At 35.6% G+C, this 19,514-nt stretch overlaps 1 protein-coding gene across 1 annotated transcript in view; it reads right to left on the bottom strand.

The window, feature by feature from the left end:
• The window catches only part of LOC113045302 (SLAM family member 5-like), a 96,737-nt gene that overhangs the window by 31,877 nt on the left and 45,346 nt on the right, over positions 1-19,514 (bottom strand). The window contains exons 2-3 of the mRNA XM_026205597.1: positions 16,315-16,620; positions 15,677-15,931 (exon numbers count right to left, since the gene is read on the bottom strand). Coding sequence (XP_026061382.1) covers positions 15,677-15,931; positions 16,315-16,620 — 561 coding nt within the window. The remainder of the gene's footprint in view (positions 1-15,676; positions 15,932-16,314; positions 16,621-19,514) is intronic.

Below are 19,514 nucleotides of genomic sequence, written 5' to 3'. Positions count from 1 at the left end.
CTTCCTTACAAGCTGAGGGAAAGATGGCGATCAAAAGTTTGGGAATTTCAAGAAACCCATAACAGTAGGCCTCAATTTAAAGATCTTGTCCTATTTGTTGAAAGCAAGTGAGAGTGGCTTCAGACCCAATATTCGGGGATATTCAAGATAAACCCCTAATCAAAACTAAAGACAAGTTCCCCACTAAAGTCAAGCCGAAGTCTGGTGGAAGTACCTTTGCAACTAGTGTTTCTGCACCTGCTTTCCATTCTACTCAGCAATCCTCTGACACCCATTTGCAAGTCTTATGTCATTTGTGTAGCAGCAGCAATCACACGTTGGAGCAGTGCAAGCTATTCGAGAAAAAGAAGCACAGGGAAAAGATAGAATTCATCAAAGGAAAAGGAATCTGTTTTGGGTGCCTACATCAAGGTCACATCAGCAAATACTGTAGGAAGACGCTCACCTGTACATCATGTTCTAAACAGCACCCAAGCGTCCTTCACATTGAGCAAACAGAGCAAAAAGTAAAGCATGAAAAGAAAATTGACACTAAAGAAACCGTGAACTCCTCTGCCGTTACGCAGCCAGCTGGTGGGAATATTGGGGCCGGTATACAGGATAATGTCCTTTCAGTGGTTCCAGTAAGAGTCAAAGCTGCTAAAGGTGACAAAATCGTCTCAGTCTATGCTTTCATTGACCCTGGAAGTTCCGCTACCTTTTGTACCGAACGTCTGATGTCTCAGTTGAACGTCAAAGGTAAAAGAACTAATATCCTGTTGAAGACAATGAGTCACGAGAAGTCCATGCCAACTTATGTAATCACAGGATTAGAGATCTCTGGATTGGATAAAACCAATTTCATACAATTGCCTGATGTATTCACACAGAAGGAAATGCCAGTCACCATGGAAAACATACCCACCAAAAAAGATCTTGTTAGATGGCCATACCTGCAAAAGGTTGATATCCCTGAAATTAATGGCAACATTGAGCTACTTATAGGAACCAATGCCTCAAAGGTTATAGAGCCATGGGAGATTGTAAACAGTCAAGGTGGGGGCCCTTATGCAGTCAAGACTTTAGTTGGTTGGGTAGTTAATGGACCCTTAAGAGGAGGGAAATCCAGCATAAGTTGTGACTCTCCATCTGCTGACATAAACAGAATATCTGTAGCAAATTTGGAAAAGCTTCTGATTAGTCAGTACAATCATGACTTCAATGAAAAGGCCTCAGATGAAAAACGTGAAATGTCATTTGATGACAAAAGTTTCCTTAAAATTGCAAATGAGTCAATCTCACTATTGGATGGACACTACACACTCAACTTACCATTTCGGAAAAAAGGATGTGATAATGCCCAACAACCGTCACATGGCCATGCAACGTCTTCTGAGTCTGAAAAGGAAATTTAAGAAAAGTGATTCATTCCATAAAGAATATACATCCTTTGTCAGTGACATGATAGATAAAGGATATGCTGAGGTGGTCCCGCAGGAAGAGGTGGATCAAGTGGAGGGAAGAACCTGGTATATTCCACATCACGCAGTCTACCACCCTAAAAAGAATACAATTAGAGTCGTGTTTGACTGTGGTGCAACATATCAAGGTGTGTCCCTGAACACGGAACTGTTGCAAGGGCCTGATCTTACCAATTCAATGGTTGGAGTCCTGCTTAGATTTAGTCAAGAACCCATTACAATGATGGCGGACATAAAGTCTATGTTCCACCAGGTAAGAGTCTCAAAATCAGATGTGAACTGTTTACGCTTCCTGTGGTGGCCAGAAGGGGACATTAAGCAAAGTCCTATAGATCATCGCATGTTGGTGCACCTTTTTGGAGCAGTCTCTTCTCCAAGCTGTGCTAGCTTTGCCTTACGGAGAACAGCAGAAGACAACAGCTGTTTTAGACCTCTAGTAACCAACACAGTAATGCATAATTTTTATGTGGATGATTGCCTATTGTCTCTGCCCACAGCACAGGAAGCAGTGCAACTGAGATCAGACTTGGTGGATTTGTGCAGCTTGGGAGGTTTTCAACTCACCAAATGGGTGAGTAATAGTAGAACCGTCTTATCGGCCATTGAGGAGGAGAAAAGAGGAGACAACATTAGGTCCTTAGATTTAGATAAGGACAAACTACCAGTTGACCATGCCTTGGGACTTCAATGGAACGTGGAAGATGACACCTTTAGATTTACCATCATACTCAATGAAAAACCCCATACCCGTAGAGGTATTCTCTCAATGGTGAGCTCTGTCTTTGATCCTCTTGGACTTTTGGCACCCCTCACTCTTCCAGCCAAACAATTTTTACAGCAATTGTGCAAAGAAGGCTATGGATGGGATAAGCCAATACCCACATCTCAATTAAGACAATGGCTATGTTGGATTCATGACCTCCCCAAGTTGGCAGCCTTCAGTGTGCCACGCTGTAAGAAACCCAATGGATTTGGTAAGCCACAGTCCTTTCAGTTGCATCATTTTTCTGATTCCAGTGAACTTGGATATGGAACTGTAAGCTACATCAGAATGACCAATGAGCAAGGTAACATCCATGTATCTTTCATGATTGGAAAAGCAAGAGTTTCCCCTTTAAAGCAGTTGACGATACCACAACTTGAGTTGGCAGCTGCTGTGTTGTCTGTCAAAGTTGACAAGATGCTCCGGTCAGAACTGCAGCTGCCATTGAAAAGGTCACTGTTCTGGACAGATAGTGAGGCAGTGTTGAAATACATAGGCAATGACAGTGCAAGATTTCACACTTATGTTGCCAACAGAGTATCATTTGTTAGAGAAAATACCTGCACCCAACAATGGAGGTACGTGTCCAGTAAGGACAATCCGGCAGATGATGCATCCAGGGGGCTGAGTGTACCAATGTTTTTGGAAAGCAAAAGATGGATATGTGGCCCTAAATTCCTCTGGCAACCAGATCACAGTTGGCTAACTAAAGGGTGTAAACAAGGGTCCCTTAGACAAGATGACCCAGAGGTCAAAGGTTTTACCATTGTGTGCAACACGGTCACTAAAAATGAACAGAATCCTACCCAAAAGCTTCTTTCTTACTTCTCAGATTGGACCAGATTGCTTAAAGCTGTTGCTTGGTACCAAAAGCTTGGAGACAGCCTGTTAGCACTCGCTTCTAAAAGGAAGGAACTTTCCACCAATGTCTGCACTCGTTCTAGACATCAAAAACTGGCTTCCCAGCTGCATACCTTCAGATCAACACTTTGTGGTCAGTTCTTGTCTATGAAAGACCTTGGGAGAGCAGAAAAGGAAATTGTATCCTACACTCAAAGACAAGCTTTCCCAAATGATTTTGAAAAGCTAAAAATGACTCCACACAATGTTCAAAAAAAGAGTACCCTCTACAAACTAGATCCAATGATAAAAGATGGATTATTGAGAGTTGGAGGACGACTGTCAAGAGCGACGATGTCAGAAAGCATGAGGCAATTCTTAACAACCGCCCAATCACCACTGTATCCTCTGACCCTTTCGACATGGAGGCTCTTACACCTAACCACATTCTCTTGCATAACTCTCAGCCTGTTCTGCCTCCAGGTGAGTTTTCCAAATCTGACTCATACACCAGGCGCCGGTGGAAACAAGTGCAATACTTGGCGGATTTGTTCTGGAGGAGATGGACACAGGAGTATTTAACACTAATGCAAGAGAGACAGAAGTGGTGTAAAGCAAGAACTAATCTCAAAGTTGGAGATATTGTGGTGGTGGTTGATCCTACCTCTCCACGATCCTCATGGCCACTTGCAAGAATACTAGAAACAAAACCTGACTCAAAAGGGATGGTCCGGTCAGTCAAACTGCAGACAAAGACCAGCATTATGGAGCGGCCCATCACAAAGCTGTGCTTGCTGTTGGGAGAAGATGATCAATAGAGATCAAATGAATGGAAAGTATATATATATATATATTTTTTTTTTTGTAATTAGATTACTTAGATTATTAATAGCTCCTTGTATAAATGTATGTAAATGTTCAATGTTAAGTTTGAAACATTTAGGGGCCGGATATGTAGGAGCTAAAATAAGGTTTATTTTTTGTTTGTTAAATAATTAACTATTGCACCCAATGTTATGTGAGTTGGCACCACCTAGGGATTGGAGCAGAAGGTGGGAATAAAGGACCTGTGACTTCACCTGAAGGCGTGGCCAGAACCGGAAGTAACAGTCTTTGACCTCACGGCCTGACTCCATAGAAAACAGATTGATTCAATCCACTTTATATCTTTTCAATCCTTTATTTATATGAGAGTTTGATTTTTTGATTTTGTATAAACATTCTTTTTTGTAATAAATATTATTTCAGTTTGGAAATCTATCCTGTGGACAATGGAATAATTTTGGAAAGTGACCTTCAAGCCTTTTTTCTGTTCAGCCACTAGAGTGGACTATTTATCTGCTACATGTATTCTACAAATTTACCATCAGCAAGCAGAGATGGATTAAAACGCCAGGAATAAGATCGCTTAGGGAGAGAGAAGTCAACAGACATGGCCAGAGGACTGTGATCAGATATCAATATACTGTGGTATTTGGAATCAATAACCTGTGAAATTAACTGAGAATCAACCAAAAAATTATCTATTCTACTATACGATTTGTGGACATGAGAGTAGTAAGAATAGTCCCTGTCAGCAGGGTGCTGAACTCTCCAAATGTCCACCAAATTCCTGCAGGTTGTTTAAAACCTGTACGGACACAATTCCAGGGGGAGGGCGAGTGGATAATCTATCCAAGTAAGGGTCTAAATAACAATTCAGACCCGACTTTTATATTAGAATTACTCCCATCGGGGAGCAAGTCAAAAACCTTCTTGAAAAAATTAGGGTCGTCAGTGTTTGGACCATAGATGTTTAAGAAAGTCAGCGGGAACAAGTTTATGGTTCCAGATACAATAATATATCTGCCATAAGGATCAGTGACCATAGAGGAAAGTTTAAATGGAATGCTTTTCCTAAAAAGAATGGCCACCCCACGAGCATGGGAAGTGAACGGTGATTGATAGACCTGTGATATCCAACTGCATTTCAATCTACTCTGCTCTGTCGTTTTAATATGGGTCTCTTGGGTCTCTTGCAGAAAAATCAACAAAAATCTGCTGATAATGATTTAAGGTGTCTAAATACTTTTTCTCTTTTGATAGCATGTCCAAGCCCCTTAACGTTCCAAGAGACCAATGTCACATTTTCCCCTCAATCAATGCTTTATCAGGAGGCCTAGGCATACACAAAAAAATAAAATAAATTAAATCTTAGAATGGACATCCACCTTTGAAAACATAACATGACTAGCAGCATCCGAAGAATACATTGTAAAAGACTAAACAAAAAAGTAATAAACACAGACGAACAAAAAGACAACAAATAAAAATAGGATAAACAAGTCCGAGCCAGAAAGAACAACAACCCGCAACTTACCCCACCCACCTTCGTGTCTACCCGAACCTGACACACAATTCCTAGTTCCATCCAGAAAGGAGCTGCCGGGCAGTTATCAAAAAACACCTCCAAGGAAAAAAGAACGCCTCCCCAAGGCCTCAACTACGTGATCCCAGACAGAATATTGCCGCAAAAAAAATAAACAAAAATAAATAAAATTAAATAAAAATAAAAAGGGGGAAATTAAAATAAACAAATGGGTAAATATCAATACATAAAATACGTAAAATGAGTTAAGTTAAAAAATAAACTAGAAAGGAGGTACTGAATTATGTATACAGTTTTCATCTTAAAAAAAAAAAAAAGGGCTGAAAGTACTACCCCACAACTGAAATTAAGCATTCATAAAACCAATAAGAGAACAAACCATATGACAGATTAGGCACGCAGCACAATTGTAATTGTTGTAGTTTAGTGCATTGTGCGCTCACAGCGACTCGTCCGCTGTGGGAGCGACTCTACTAGCTGTCAGTCTCAAGTACAAACGCAACAGCACAAGGAAATTGCAGTCGACCATACTCGAGTCTACTCTGCGGAATTTTCACCACATTTTTCCATGAATCACGCTGCCTTCTCCGGATCATCAAAGACTGTTGGCGGCCTCTCTTCATGCTGGTGAATCTGCAGTCTAGCTGGGAACCGCAATGTAAACTTAATTCCTTTTTTGCGCAGAGCTTGCATTACGTCCCGAAAGGAGTTCCGTTGCGTCATCACCTCGGCGGTATAATCAGGAAAGATCAGCACTCTTTTACCCTTGTATTCTAATGGTTGCATTCTCCCGCGACGCAGAATCAGCTCCTTCACTTGGAAATGATGGATGCGCGCCAAGATAGTACGTGGCCTCTCACCAGCTGCAGGCTTAGGCTGGAGAGAACGATGTGCTCGATCCACTTTAACCGAGTGAGGGAAATGCTCTTCCCCGAGCAGTTGAGGAATCAGCCTGGAGACAAATTCGGTGGGTTTACCATCCTCTTCGTCCTCTTGTATCCCCACAATCTTAATATTGTGCCTTCGAGACCGAGCCTCGAGGTCTAGAACTTTAGCGCGGAGCTGATTGTTTTGCTTAGATATAGGTATGATGACAAAATTTTCAAACACCCCTAAGATCGAAATGGATCACATGACTAGACAGAGCTGAAAATTCCCTTTACACCGACACCTGGATTGTGAAGATCAGTTGAGGATTGCGAAAGTTATGACATTTTTAATAACGGGGAATTTAGTAAAATAGTATACATTAATTACAATTGAAGTCGTGTGACCGAAAATGCGTAATATTCACACATTTTTTCTTGTAACTTCCTCATTTTATCAGATATTTGCATGAAATTTTAATAGAAGGTAGAATTTTGTTAGTTCTTTCAAATGAAATCATGAAAATTTACTGTTTGAGCTGGAATTGGCATCAGACCTCACTGAACAAGTATAATTAATAAGAGTTCATTCATATTCATAAACATTTATTTTCAGAATACAAGAGAAAACAACAAAACACATCAACAATAATTGTTAATTCATATTCATACAAGTACACAACAAATATTCATTGTCAATCACAAACAGACAATCAGTTTTTTTTTTCCTTTTTTTTTTTTGAACGAGACCTGCAGTCCATCTGACAGGGCGTTCTCTAATCTACCCGCCACAAATGTGACTACCCAATTTCCGCGATTTAGTTAAATACCGTCTCCTCTATGGATTTCGATGGAATTTCGTCAGTACCAAGATAAAAGCTATGTATTTATGTCCACCTAGCTTTCAGTAGTGTCCAAAGCTTAGATGAAGCCCACCGACCAGTTGAAAGCCACGCAAATTTTCCATAAGTCGCGGTGACCTGAAAACACCTCAGGGCTGAAATCCTGAAGTGTCCAACGCTGCAGGGGTTTGGACTCAACATAGTTAATGTCGTATTCAGGAAAAACATACTCCCACCAGGCGGCCAGGAGTAGATATTGAATGACACACACATTAACAGTACCACGCAGTTTGGAACACATTTTTGAGGCAGAATGTTCGCCGCGAGTGGTTGCTATGTCATCATACCTATTAGATAGCTCTGAGTACTTGGTTTCCAGCACGGTAATTCGCGCCTCAAAGTCAGTAATAGCCAACTCTTGATTAGCCACCCGGGCCTGCAGCTCAGACTGCGACGTCACAAGTTTCTGAAAATGCGCACTAGCGCCCCCCAGTCTGGTCATTGTTTAATTCATTTTCTGGAAAATAAGACACAATAAGATTACAGTTGTCAGTTTAGTTGAGCTTGTTAGACTAGATTTATTAAACCAAAGTAAGCTATTTTGATAGATGTTGATTTGTACTCTGAATGATTGAGTGTCTCTGTGTTTGGTCAGATACCTTTATAAATGCAGTTATTTGTCAGATACCTTTATAAATGCAGTTATTTGTTTATATTGTCTTCATTCCAGCTGCCACAGAACACTGTGCGCTGGTGCTGAATTGGGCTCCTTCACATCTTTTTCTGTTTTCATGTTTAATCTGCGATTTGTATTAATTTGTTCAGGTGCAGGAGGATGCAAAGGAGAGCTCGGGTTTGGTGTTGCTGTCCGTGAGACGCGGCTCTCTGATTGCCCTCCAAACACAGCGTATACTATATTTTATTGTAACAAATCAGTCAAGTCTCATTAAATACTTGAAATATTTCATTGAACAGCTTTGAAGTGAAACCAAAATACATTTTTGGATAAATGTAAAAAAAAAAAGCCTGGTAACCAAACATTAGGTATTAAAACTTTAATTTCAGGAGAATTTTACAACTGCCCATTAATTTAGTGATTTGTCACCATAAGAAATCAGTAATCCAATACATATTCACATTAGTAAAAATGATTAGATTTCGTACCTGTAATGTGCGTAGAAAGAACTAAGGTCAGCAGCAGCCTAAACTCCATTGAAGCCAACGCTATCTCACGACCAATTCGTACGTATTTTATGAGGTGGCTTATTTGTACAAATTTGTACTACCTCACTTGTACGATTTTATACGACCCCAGTGACGGTTAGGTTTAGGGGCGGGGTTAGTTGTAGGTCATTCGTACAAATTCATACGAATTGTGCAAATCGTAAAATACGTATTTTACGATTTGGCAACAATCGTATGAATTTGTATGAGTGTGGTCATACGAATTCGTACGAATAAGCCACCTTGTGAAAAATGTACGAATTGTCGTGAGATCGGGTTGTTGAAGCTCACAAAAAAGTTCTACTTCACCTGACAATGACTAATCATGAGTGTAAAATTATAGGCAATGTTTAAGTAAATATAGCTGACTTTTGAGCTCATGTGAAATTCCACCCTAAAGAGTCACAAAGTCAAAATGGAGAAGAGCTGCATAACAAAGTCAAACAAAATGAAATAACTTTAACATTGTACTAGGTGAAAATGTTTTTGTTCCAGAGGGTCTATGCGTAGTGTTCCACTTCATTATTCACCCCTAGTCTCACTTCTTTAACACTTATCTACATCCTGTTTGTAGTCAGTCACATCACAAAACATCACGTTAAGGACCCCAAATGCAAGTACTGTACAAAGGTGTACACAGCTTCAGAATCATAACCTAACCAGCTCAGTTTGTGAATATGATTATAAAATAAAACGCTACATAACAGTGAGCAGCTTCAGCGTTCATTCACAAAAATGATATCAGACCTCAATTTTTTTCACATGTAAGCAGCTCTATTTATGTATACATTATAGATCTATCATTATTTTAAGTGTGGACTCTATAGTGTTTTATTCTGCTAACAGTTCAAGCTCTGGAATCCTTCTGGTGACTAACTAACAGTTGTTGTGAAACGGCAGACACATCGGTGCAGTTGTATGATAGTCTACTATTATAGCACCGGATTGCCCTACTGCCTAAAACATTAACAACGAAAGGATAAACCCGACTTCCTGTGTAAATCATCTGACCCATGACTGATTCAAGCTTACAGAATTGTTTTCATTAGTTAAACCTGGTATGCACATTAAGTCATGGTTTCCAACAACAACAACAACAACAAAAAAAAAACATATTTCAAATTCATCTGAGAAGATTTACATTTAATATAACAATTTTATTTTTGAAGACAGCAGATGAAACTCACATATAACACATCTAGTCTTTTGTATTCATGAAAAAATACAAAAACATATACAGAAACACTGAAGATGAAAAAAAAATTATGTAAAAAAACTATGTTTTGAATATGCAGTAGATTGGCTAATACAGAAAATGTTTTTTAATACAGAAAAAAGAGAGAGTGACCATTGTAAGTTGAATGTGTGAGGCTTCTGGGTCGTTAGCTTCCAGTTATTTTTATATATTTTTTATTTCTTTTTTTACAGCTCATGAAGGTGCTTGCTTGATATTTGATATTTCAAGCTGGTTGTTTTCCTCATTATTTGAATGTACTGTCACAAACACATTGGTTTGTCTCGCAGATAATTTACAGTTTAATACACTTGAACCGCAAGTCTCGCACATTCAAAGAAAAGAGTTTACTTACAAAATAAAGTGGATTACATACTTCAGAAAATTCACATTATCGAGTCAACAGCACAGACTTTTTGAAATATTTCTGATTTGTAGCTGATAAACCAAGTGAAATGATAGTGAAACAAGAATTTGGTTGATAAGTCACTTTAATAGCCAGACAGCAGAAAAATGACAAATAAAATGCACTGTAAATGTATTTATAATTTGATTCTTTGACAATTGTCACTATAAATGTAATATGGTTGATTTTTAAATATAATTTTATTGATAAAATGTTCATATATTAAGTTATTCATATAGTTTTTTGTTAATAACATGCACTATTTGCTGTAAGTAGGGTTTATATCGATTCTTTTCAATATGAGGAAAATACTTCAGAATAGTTATTTTGTCTCAATGTATTAAACCTAATTTGTTCATTATTTGTTATCATATTTATATTCTACTTTAATAGTTGCGCACATGCATTTTGATGGATCTACAGTCATGTTCATCAGACAACTAGTTCAATTTGGTCCCATCTCAATAATCTTCATCTGAGAATGCGAATGATATCCAGTGTTGAGTGCCAGAGTTTGTTTAAAAGGCTATCTCTGGAAACAGTATTTTCAAGACTAATCCAAGAATCAACAAAAGTACAATTTAAGTAAGATTTAAGTAAAAAAAAAAAAAAAAAAAAAAAAATTGATCATTTAATGAGAAACAAATGGCCAGAAATAAGATACAATATTGCCCTCTAGTGGTAATTAATGAAAGGCACTAAAAACACTAAAAAGATATATAAATAAATCAATAACGAACCTAGTGCACTGATGAATATTCTTCTGTCTTGTGACACACAGTAGCCATAACAGCATATTGGCAAATTATTATTAAGCATTATTTATTTGATTGGCCATTGCATTCATAAGCTCAGCAGAATCTTGTGTGATTGGTTATAACGCGCAGTGCTGTAAAAACCTGTCTGTGTCTGGCTCAAGTAAGAGCATTTAGCTAAGTAAGGGTAAAAATACCCATATTTAAATATCTTCCAAAAATATTAGTCACCCAGACAATTTACTCAAGTAAATGTAATCCATTACCCACCTCTTATACTAAATTATCATGTGAGATAAGTTGTCACAGTTTACTGCATTTAATATTTTCTCACTGTGGGATTATATTTAAAAGTTATGAAGTTTTGTGTAGTAAAATCAATCTAAGATATAATTCACAGTCATACACAAAAAAGTAAGACCTGTTGGATCTGGATGTTTGAATGTAATATACTAAACCAGTGCTTGAGAAAGCACACCTAAATTGGATTTTCAAAATAACACACTTGTATATTGTTCTCATTATTTCTTCCATATAAAGATATGACCAAGATAGTAAGAGTAAAAATGCCATTTTGGGATCAGATCTTGTGATACCTTCCTCATGTGAGAAATGTCCACCAGTTTTATTTTAAGTGTCACTGGCGGATATGACAGGTGGTTTCTTGTTTTGTTGTTTGCACACTGCTGAATAAATTGTGTGGTCTGTTTCAGATTGGGTTGGTGTTTTTTGGTGTTGTCCTACTGTGCAGTAGGTTGTGCTGGGTTGTTTATCACCCGTTTCTTCTTGTGTCTCGGCTTGAACCTAATGAAATACATATAGAAGAAGTATTTTTAAAAATGCATTCCTGAATGCTTACGTTTTGTTGAACAAGTACTAAACTAAAAAAATTAATAAAACATTCACAAACCTACAGTATATACAACAAGCATTTTATAAAATCATAACCTGTTAACGATTAACTAGATTATTCTCACCCGGTCAGGAATGTCATAGGGATTGCAATCACTGCTGAGTTTCTGCATTTCTCCAGCCTAAAATGTAAAAAAAAAAAAAAAAAAAAAAAAAAATAATAATAAATACTAGTTTACTGTATAACGTTCTGTCAAGGAGTACTAGTTAGTATGTGCATACACTTACAAAAAAAAAAAAAAAAAAGTCCTCATGAACAAGTTGTGTATGCTGCATTGTTAAACATCTGCTGTATTTATCAAAATGACTGTGTACTACTGTTTTTATAATTGAATGAAATGCTGTTGTACTACTTTAACTACTATTTATTTTTTAGGCTAATTGTTTTCACTGTGAGCCTGCATGGACTCTTATCACATTAATGACAAACAAATTGGTTATCTTTGCTGGTGACAAAAAGTAAACTTTAATCAGTTAAAATAATTGGTTTTTGATGCTGAAGGGTTTATTTAGGATTGGTCATATCAATGTTTTCTTGAGAAGGTTTAAATTATTAAATAAGCGTCTATAATAATGTGTCTAAATGTTTTCTGCTGTGATAATAATCACCACATGTCAGTAGATATGTTTTGACATTTTTGGGAGCCACTGATTTGTGCAGAGGAAAGTTTTTGATGTCTATGTAAAAAATGTGGAGTAGGATTTACTTGAAAAAAGCTTGCTAAGTTTATCCTGTTATCATTTTAAGATAATATGCCCACTCAATAAAATTAATTGCCACCTGAACACAAAGACCTCAATACTTGGTACACCACACACAGTGACGGTAACAATCAGTGTATAGTGTTTGAGTATCAATGGGTTATTTTGAATAGAAAATAAACTCCAGGTGTCACAAAACAATATGTTACTAAAACAAATAACAACTAACAACTAAAATAAACATAAAACACTGTACATTTTTAATTATTCATGCCCCATTGCTTGATGGGAAATATGGGATCATAACTTTGATATTTACTTAAAGAATCCTTGTAAACATAACAAACGGTTCCAAGTAAAATATACTTATGAGTTTTAACTTTCATTTCTACCTAGGCAGTTCCATTTGAATTTACTTATGTATTTAAGTAAAATAAATAAAAAATGAAACATCAAATAGCTCATTGAATTAAACATGATATTTGAAGTAAAAAGACAAAATAGTATTTGTTTGTAAAATTTACTTAACTGATGCTATCTTTATTTACAAGTTCAAATAATCATTTTTTACAGTGTATACCACATAACAACATATCAATGGTGTCTGCAAGCTGAGTGATGAAAAGTAGTTTGAAGCTTACCTCGACTTGACTGTATTACCTTCTACTTTCTCCTCCTGGGAACCTGTGAGGTTTACAATGTACAGCAACATATCAACATCAATAATTATCAAATAATAAAGAATATATTCATATATGCATCTTAAAAAATATTTATTTTATTAAATTAAATTTAGCATGCCGGTCAATATCACTGTAGGGTGCCTTTTAGTGTCCTGTACATAAATAACTCATTTGCCATGATAACTTAAAAATGACTATAAAAGTGTGTGTTATGAGGCTAAGTTTTTCTGTTGATACTAAAGCATTGCTTGGCTCTTTCGATACATTTTCTAGATTTGTGTTTTGTTTTGTGTTAGAGGATGCATGTTATTTTGCCAAGTCCCATGCACTGCTCATTAAATTTCAATTAGACTAGTTAAATCGTACAATTTAAAAATGTTGTTCTTCTAATAATATTTTATTAAATAAGAGATTACTCAATTTAAGTGAATTGATCCTTTGGTAATAAAACAATATTTTTATTTAATAAAAAAGAAGAGTTTGTCCACTTTAGAGACATCGGGACAGGATTTTTTGTCTCTTTAGTGGCGGGCGGCTGAGGTGAGTAAGTTGGTGACTTTCCAAGGGAAACATTTTCTTCGTATAAGTTTGCTTTCTTGCTTTGCCAAAGCTCAGCATGTTCACCCTGTCAGCATAAAATATGCGGGAAGTGATCAGAATACAGTATTTTAAAAATATGTAAGTTTGAGTAAACCAAATTCTCTTCAACAACTAGAATAACTATTTAGCTAGTCACAGTTTGTTGTAAGCTAATATGTTAATTGAAGCTCAAAATGCCCCCCCTGTCTGCCACTTAGGTTGGACATATATATGACAGGGTGGATATAGCATTCATTTGTAGTTAATATTGCTATAAAATAATTGGAAATATGATTGAGTTTACTGTATAATGTTCTGTCAAGGAGTAATAGTAGTATGTGCATATACTATTTTTTAGGCCTCATGAACAAGCTGTGTATGCTGCATTGATAAAATCTGCTGTATTTATCAAAATTACTGTTTGCTACTTTGTTTTTATAATTGAATGAAATGCTATTGTACTACTTTATATGATTGAGACAGTAATTCAATTATTTATTATTATTAGATTTATTTTTTCCAATCAATCAATTCAACAATTCCAAGTTGAATATATGTTTCATTGTCATATTTTGTTATGCTTTGTGTGTTCTGCATCATGTGTCTACCCCATCATCTTGATATTTCAAATTAATATTTAATATAACAATTCAATCATATCTATATAAATCCAGTGTGTTCAATAGCTAGGTGTGGGAGCAATAACAAGCAAACAAACAAAAAATGCATCCAAACATCACAGTTTTCTCCAATAAGAAAAAAATACATGTGCAAGTGTATGTGTTTCTCTAAAAACACAGGGTTTACATAAAATATTTTACATATTTATAATTTGAAAGCAAACAAATAACCCTGTTAAGGAAAGGGACATTGCAACTTTCAGAAAATAATTTGCATAATTATCAAAATGTGAGGGAGCTCAACTAATATATAGTACTTAAGTGTCTACTATTTATGACATGACATAAAGCCAATGGGAAATTAAGACCAAAATGTGTGAGTATTCAGAGGGTTGAAAGGCACTCTATGGTAATTTTGACCCATGCGCTTTAGTAAGAACAGATTATATATATATATATATATATATATATATATATATATATATATATATATATATATATATATATTTATATTGGCTGACTGTTAATGCTGAACTGCTCTAAACTGAGTTTCTTTTGTACTATGTACTTCGGCATCTGAGGCTTTCCTCATGTACTCAGCTGAAAACAGAAGTAGTTGTAAACCATTTCTGTTAGAAATTAAGATAATTATTACATTTTTGGAAATCCTTTGTGTTTTATTTGTTTTGCTTTTAATAATTATTCTCAGGATTATAAAATTATTGTTCATTTCTCTTTTTTGCCACCAGCAAAGAACAAATATGTTTCTGTCCTCATCGTTGTTACAAACTTTGTGAGATTTAAACCTGAACAGGTTGAGTTGTGTCGAGGTGAATATAGATCAAAAGTAAGGTTTAATAAAAAAAACAAAAAAAACAAAGTACTGTATTTTAGAATGACCAGTGTTCTTAAATATATTTTATTGTTGGTTAATAACTGGTTGCTACTAAGGATGTTTAAATGATCTCATCAGAGGATATTTGTAGAGACGAGAATTATAAAAATTGGAAGAACACCCCATTCTAAAGTATTACAGTTAACTAAAACGGAAGAAATATCACCATCATTCTTTTTAATTATTTTACAAATGAAGTAAATTACTTAATTGATCAACTTGATGAACACAGAGATCAGTTTATATAGAGAATGTATGTGAGCTAATATGGACATACCTTTTTATACTTAAAGCACAAAGCAGCTGAAACACAAAGCAAAATGCACCCTGCCACCGTACCAACTGCTATAACCAGGCGAGATGAATCACTCTTTGAGATTTCATCTGGAAAATGAGAAGTTTATAATTAAGAACTACGATTGACAGATCAGTTTTTCTGAGTTCACTTTACAGCAGTTAGACTGGATTCATTAAATCAAAATGAGATATTTGATTTGACAGTTAATGTTAATATGTGTGTGTGTTACCTCCACAGAGTTGTGTGATGTTTCTTCTGTCTTGTTTCCAGCTGACAGGGTTGCTATGGTTACAGAAGATGTGTTCCTCACTGCAGTCCAGGATGAGAGCGTTGATCTGTGATGTCACTTCCTGTGGAGAGCATCTGTTGTTCTGATAGCTGGAGTTAATCATGAGCTCATGAGCTCTACATGTGAAGTTCACAGTACAGGAGTCACTGCTGGACCAGTTTGAGTTCACAGTCAGGACAGGAGCCTCCACAGCATCTGACAGAATATATATTCCACAAACATACATCAGAATAGTTGATCAACTGTGTTTAAAGAATCCTCAAACATCATCAAACTCAATCATATTCAGAGTTTCTGTTTGTATTAATTTGATTGTATATTAAGAAGTTGCCTATAGTCTTGGTGTATGTTTAATCACAGCAGTGCTTTGTCTTTAATCTGATAGGGACTAGACTAATACCAAACTTTATTTTACCACATATAATTTCTTTACATCATCTCTGTGTAAAGCATGATTGGAAAATGTGATTAATTTCATCACTTGTGCTATATAATACCACACAGAGTAAAACATCAACATAATTAAGTTTTTTTTTTATTTTTTATGAGCTGAACACACAAAGCAAAATCACACTCACCTATAACAGATATTCTGTATAAGACCAAATCTTTGTTTATTAATCCAATTATTCTTGCTGTGTAGAGTCCACTGTCTGTCTTCTGCATGTTCTTCAGAGTCAGAGAGAAGGTTTTATCATTGAAAACCACTCTGTCCTTGTAGGACTCGTGAGGTGTTACTCCTTTGGAATCACTATATCTAACAATATTCTCTGATTTATCATTCATCCAGAATAAAATATCAAACTCTGGTAGTTGTTGTGTCTGTATATCCAGTTGAACAGAATCTCCTGTCTGCACTAACACAGAGATCTCAGCACTGAACCCTGAGAAGAGAGAAAGATACTTGTTTTCTGAGTGCAGCTGGTGAACTTGAACACACAAGACCCATTGTACTTTTATCTATTTATTTTTAAATAGGAATGATCAAGAATATTAATGTTAATGTAGTTGTCATATTGTGAAAAAAATAGCCCCGATTTGTGAAAAAAAGCCTAATATATATATTTTTTAATTCAAAATGATATGCAGTATACATCAGCTGTAATGCATTTATCAAATGACAAAAGAAGTCAAATGTCAAAAGTTTTTGACAATACTCAAAATGTATAATTTAACTCAGTCTGCAAAGGAGTGGGAATTTAAGTTCAAATACACATTTTCATACACAAAATCTGTTATATTCTCTTATTGTTTGGATGTAGTTAAACACCCTCAGATGCAGAAAAAAAAAAAAAAAAAAAAAAAAAAAACTCTGGGTCATCTGTTTCTGTCACAAACAAAAATGTAAAAATCCAATAAGGAGCACAAACACAAATGACAGCTATCAGTAATTCAGCTAATCGCCTCTTTTAGTTAAACAATAATCTTTAGTCCATTTGAATGTGTTTTGGTCCGCTCTGTTGTTGGCTTAGAGCTAACCACCTAAGGTCTGTTTCAGATCATATCAGATGTCCGTTATTGGAAATTACAATCCACCGACATGTGGTAAGAATATGTAAAATTAGCTGTTAAAATAAAATGGTTCTACTGATAACAAAGGATTATGATAATATAAGTTAATTTTGTATTACTTATGTGATCAGACTCTTTTCACATTTCCTATTTACAAGATACACACACGAGATATGTCTCAGTAAACAGCTATGCTGTAAATACATGCTTTATGATATTATGTTAATTGTGAGTTTGGTGATCAGAACTGCCAAAGAGTTTGATTATGACTTCACACACTTGAACAAAACTCACCACAGCTATGAATAATGACATTTTTATTGTGCTTGCAACGGAGGTGAAAATAAAAGGTATGAAAAACTACAGTCACATTAGGAAAAGTTCATCTGCATACTCTCCATAGTAAAATTACTAAAAGATATTAACACTAGTGCTTAAAAAAAATAGAAAGTAAAAATCAAGGTTTTAAACAGCTGTTTAGTAACTTAAAAAATGAAAAATTTCTAAATAACTTAAAGGAGTGTGTAAGAGTATGTTTGTTTCAGAATGTTTTTACAAATTAAAAACTGATAATCATCAAAAAACTGAGAGTAGACTAAATTATTGTATAGAGTAGCATAGAGAGTATTTAAGTAAATGATCAGTGAAATATGAACCATGCTTTTGGTGGTCCTCACTGTCACAATAACCTTTAATAATCAATAATTTGTATAATAAACAAATATATATATTATATATATAATATATATATATATTTTTTTTTTTTTTTTTACCTGTTTTGGAGGTCTGAAGAAAAATAAGTAATAAGAGTAGTTGATTCACTGACATCCTCCTAAAAATGTATCAAAACTTAATAAAAGAGGCAAAACTCAAAATGACTGCCGCCTCACTGGATTCACTCAATTTCAATATAATTTTACTGATGGAAAAAAAAACTTCCTGCTGATCCTTCAGAGGTCCTAGATTTTATTCAGAAATTAAAACAAAATAATGGGAACTCAAGTGTAGAAAAAACATTTCAGTAACATCTCTCTATCTCATTATTAATGTGCAGGTGTTTGCATGTATTGTACCACACCAAACGAAGTGTTTAATTAACTTTTAAACAACTTTTAAAGAAAAAAGAGTGTTTAATACAACAACTTCACACTTCAACTTCCTTCCTTTCTCACAGCAAAAGCGCAGGAATAGTCCACTTCTGAATTCAGCAAAATACACTTTGACACTTTTTACACACGGCACATTTTGACACTAATATCAAGGTGCACAGAGAACCACAAATGACAAAGGGCTACAAAGAGGCACCTCTGTTGCTTGGAAACAGTGAGATGTCACAAGAATCAAATGTATCTAGCTCAGTCTGTGGCGGAAACATAAGCACTGAAAAAACAGAACCAACTTTCCGGTGCTCAGTCGGTTGAGACACTTCCTACTCCCGCTCAGCAGTGTTTGTGAGTTTACCACTTCACTAAAGGAACAAATGCAGGGCTGGCAACTTTTGAGTTCATCTTAGAGTGAGATTTTGGGGCGGGCTTTGTTATGGGGGAGGAACTTGTTGAGGGGCGTGGCTTGGTGTGGAAAAAAATACAAACACCAAATCCTTGCATTAGCAGAAGTTTATTAAGTATATATTGATTGTCAAAGTATTTGGTATATGTACAGAATTTCTTGGGAGATTTACATTTATTTTCACAAACATTTTACAGAAATAGGATTAACATCCATACTGACATCACCACCAGTCAAATATCTGGACATGATTGATGAGTTGTGATTGATAAGAATAAAATTTTATATGGGATGTCGTTGACTTGACATTCTGTTTTTAGAAAACAATAATTAACATTAACTACTAGGCATGTCCAGATATTTGTCATCTGGAAATGCTTTTGTACTGTTTTGTTATGATAAAGTTATGTAAAATAACTGCTCAGTGCTGCAAAACAAACAACTCTGCTAATCACCATATACCAGCAGACTTAAACCACACAAAATACACAGTGTCAGACCACATCTCATCAACTAAAGATGATCGATCTTTTCTCAGAACTTACTTCACTTTTAGGGGCTTTTTTCTCTACAGGTTGTTTTGGTGGCTGGGTGTCGGTCAGCTGCCGTCACATCCGTTAAGGTTTTCACAAGCACATGTGCCACAGCATTTTGTTTTATAGTTTGAAACAGTATATGTACATTAATGCATTTGGCAGATTCTTTTTATCCAAAGCAGCTTACCTGCATTGAAGGTACTGTATACATTTTATCACTT

This window comes from Carassius auratus, chromosome 27 (assembly GCF_003368295.1).
Source record: "Carassius auratus strain Wakin chromosome 27, ASM336829v1, whole genome shotgun sequence".
Lineage (NCBI taxonomy): Eukaryota > Metazoa > Chordata > Actinopteri > Cypriniformes > Cyprinidae > Carassius > Carassius auratus.
The sequence above is the reverse complement of the archived record's forward strand: the minus strand, read 5'-3'. Positions and strand labels throughout refer to the sequence as shown.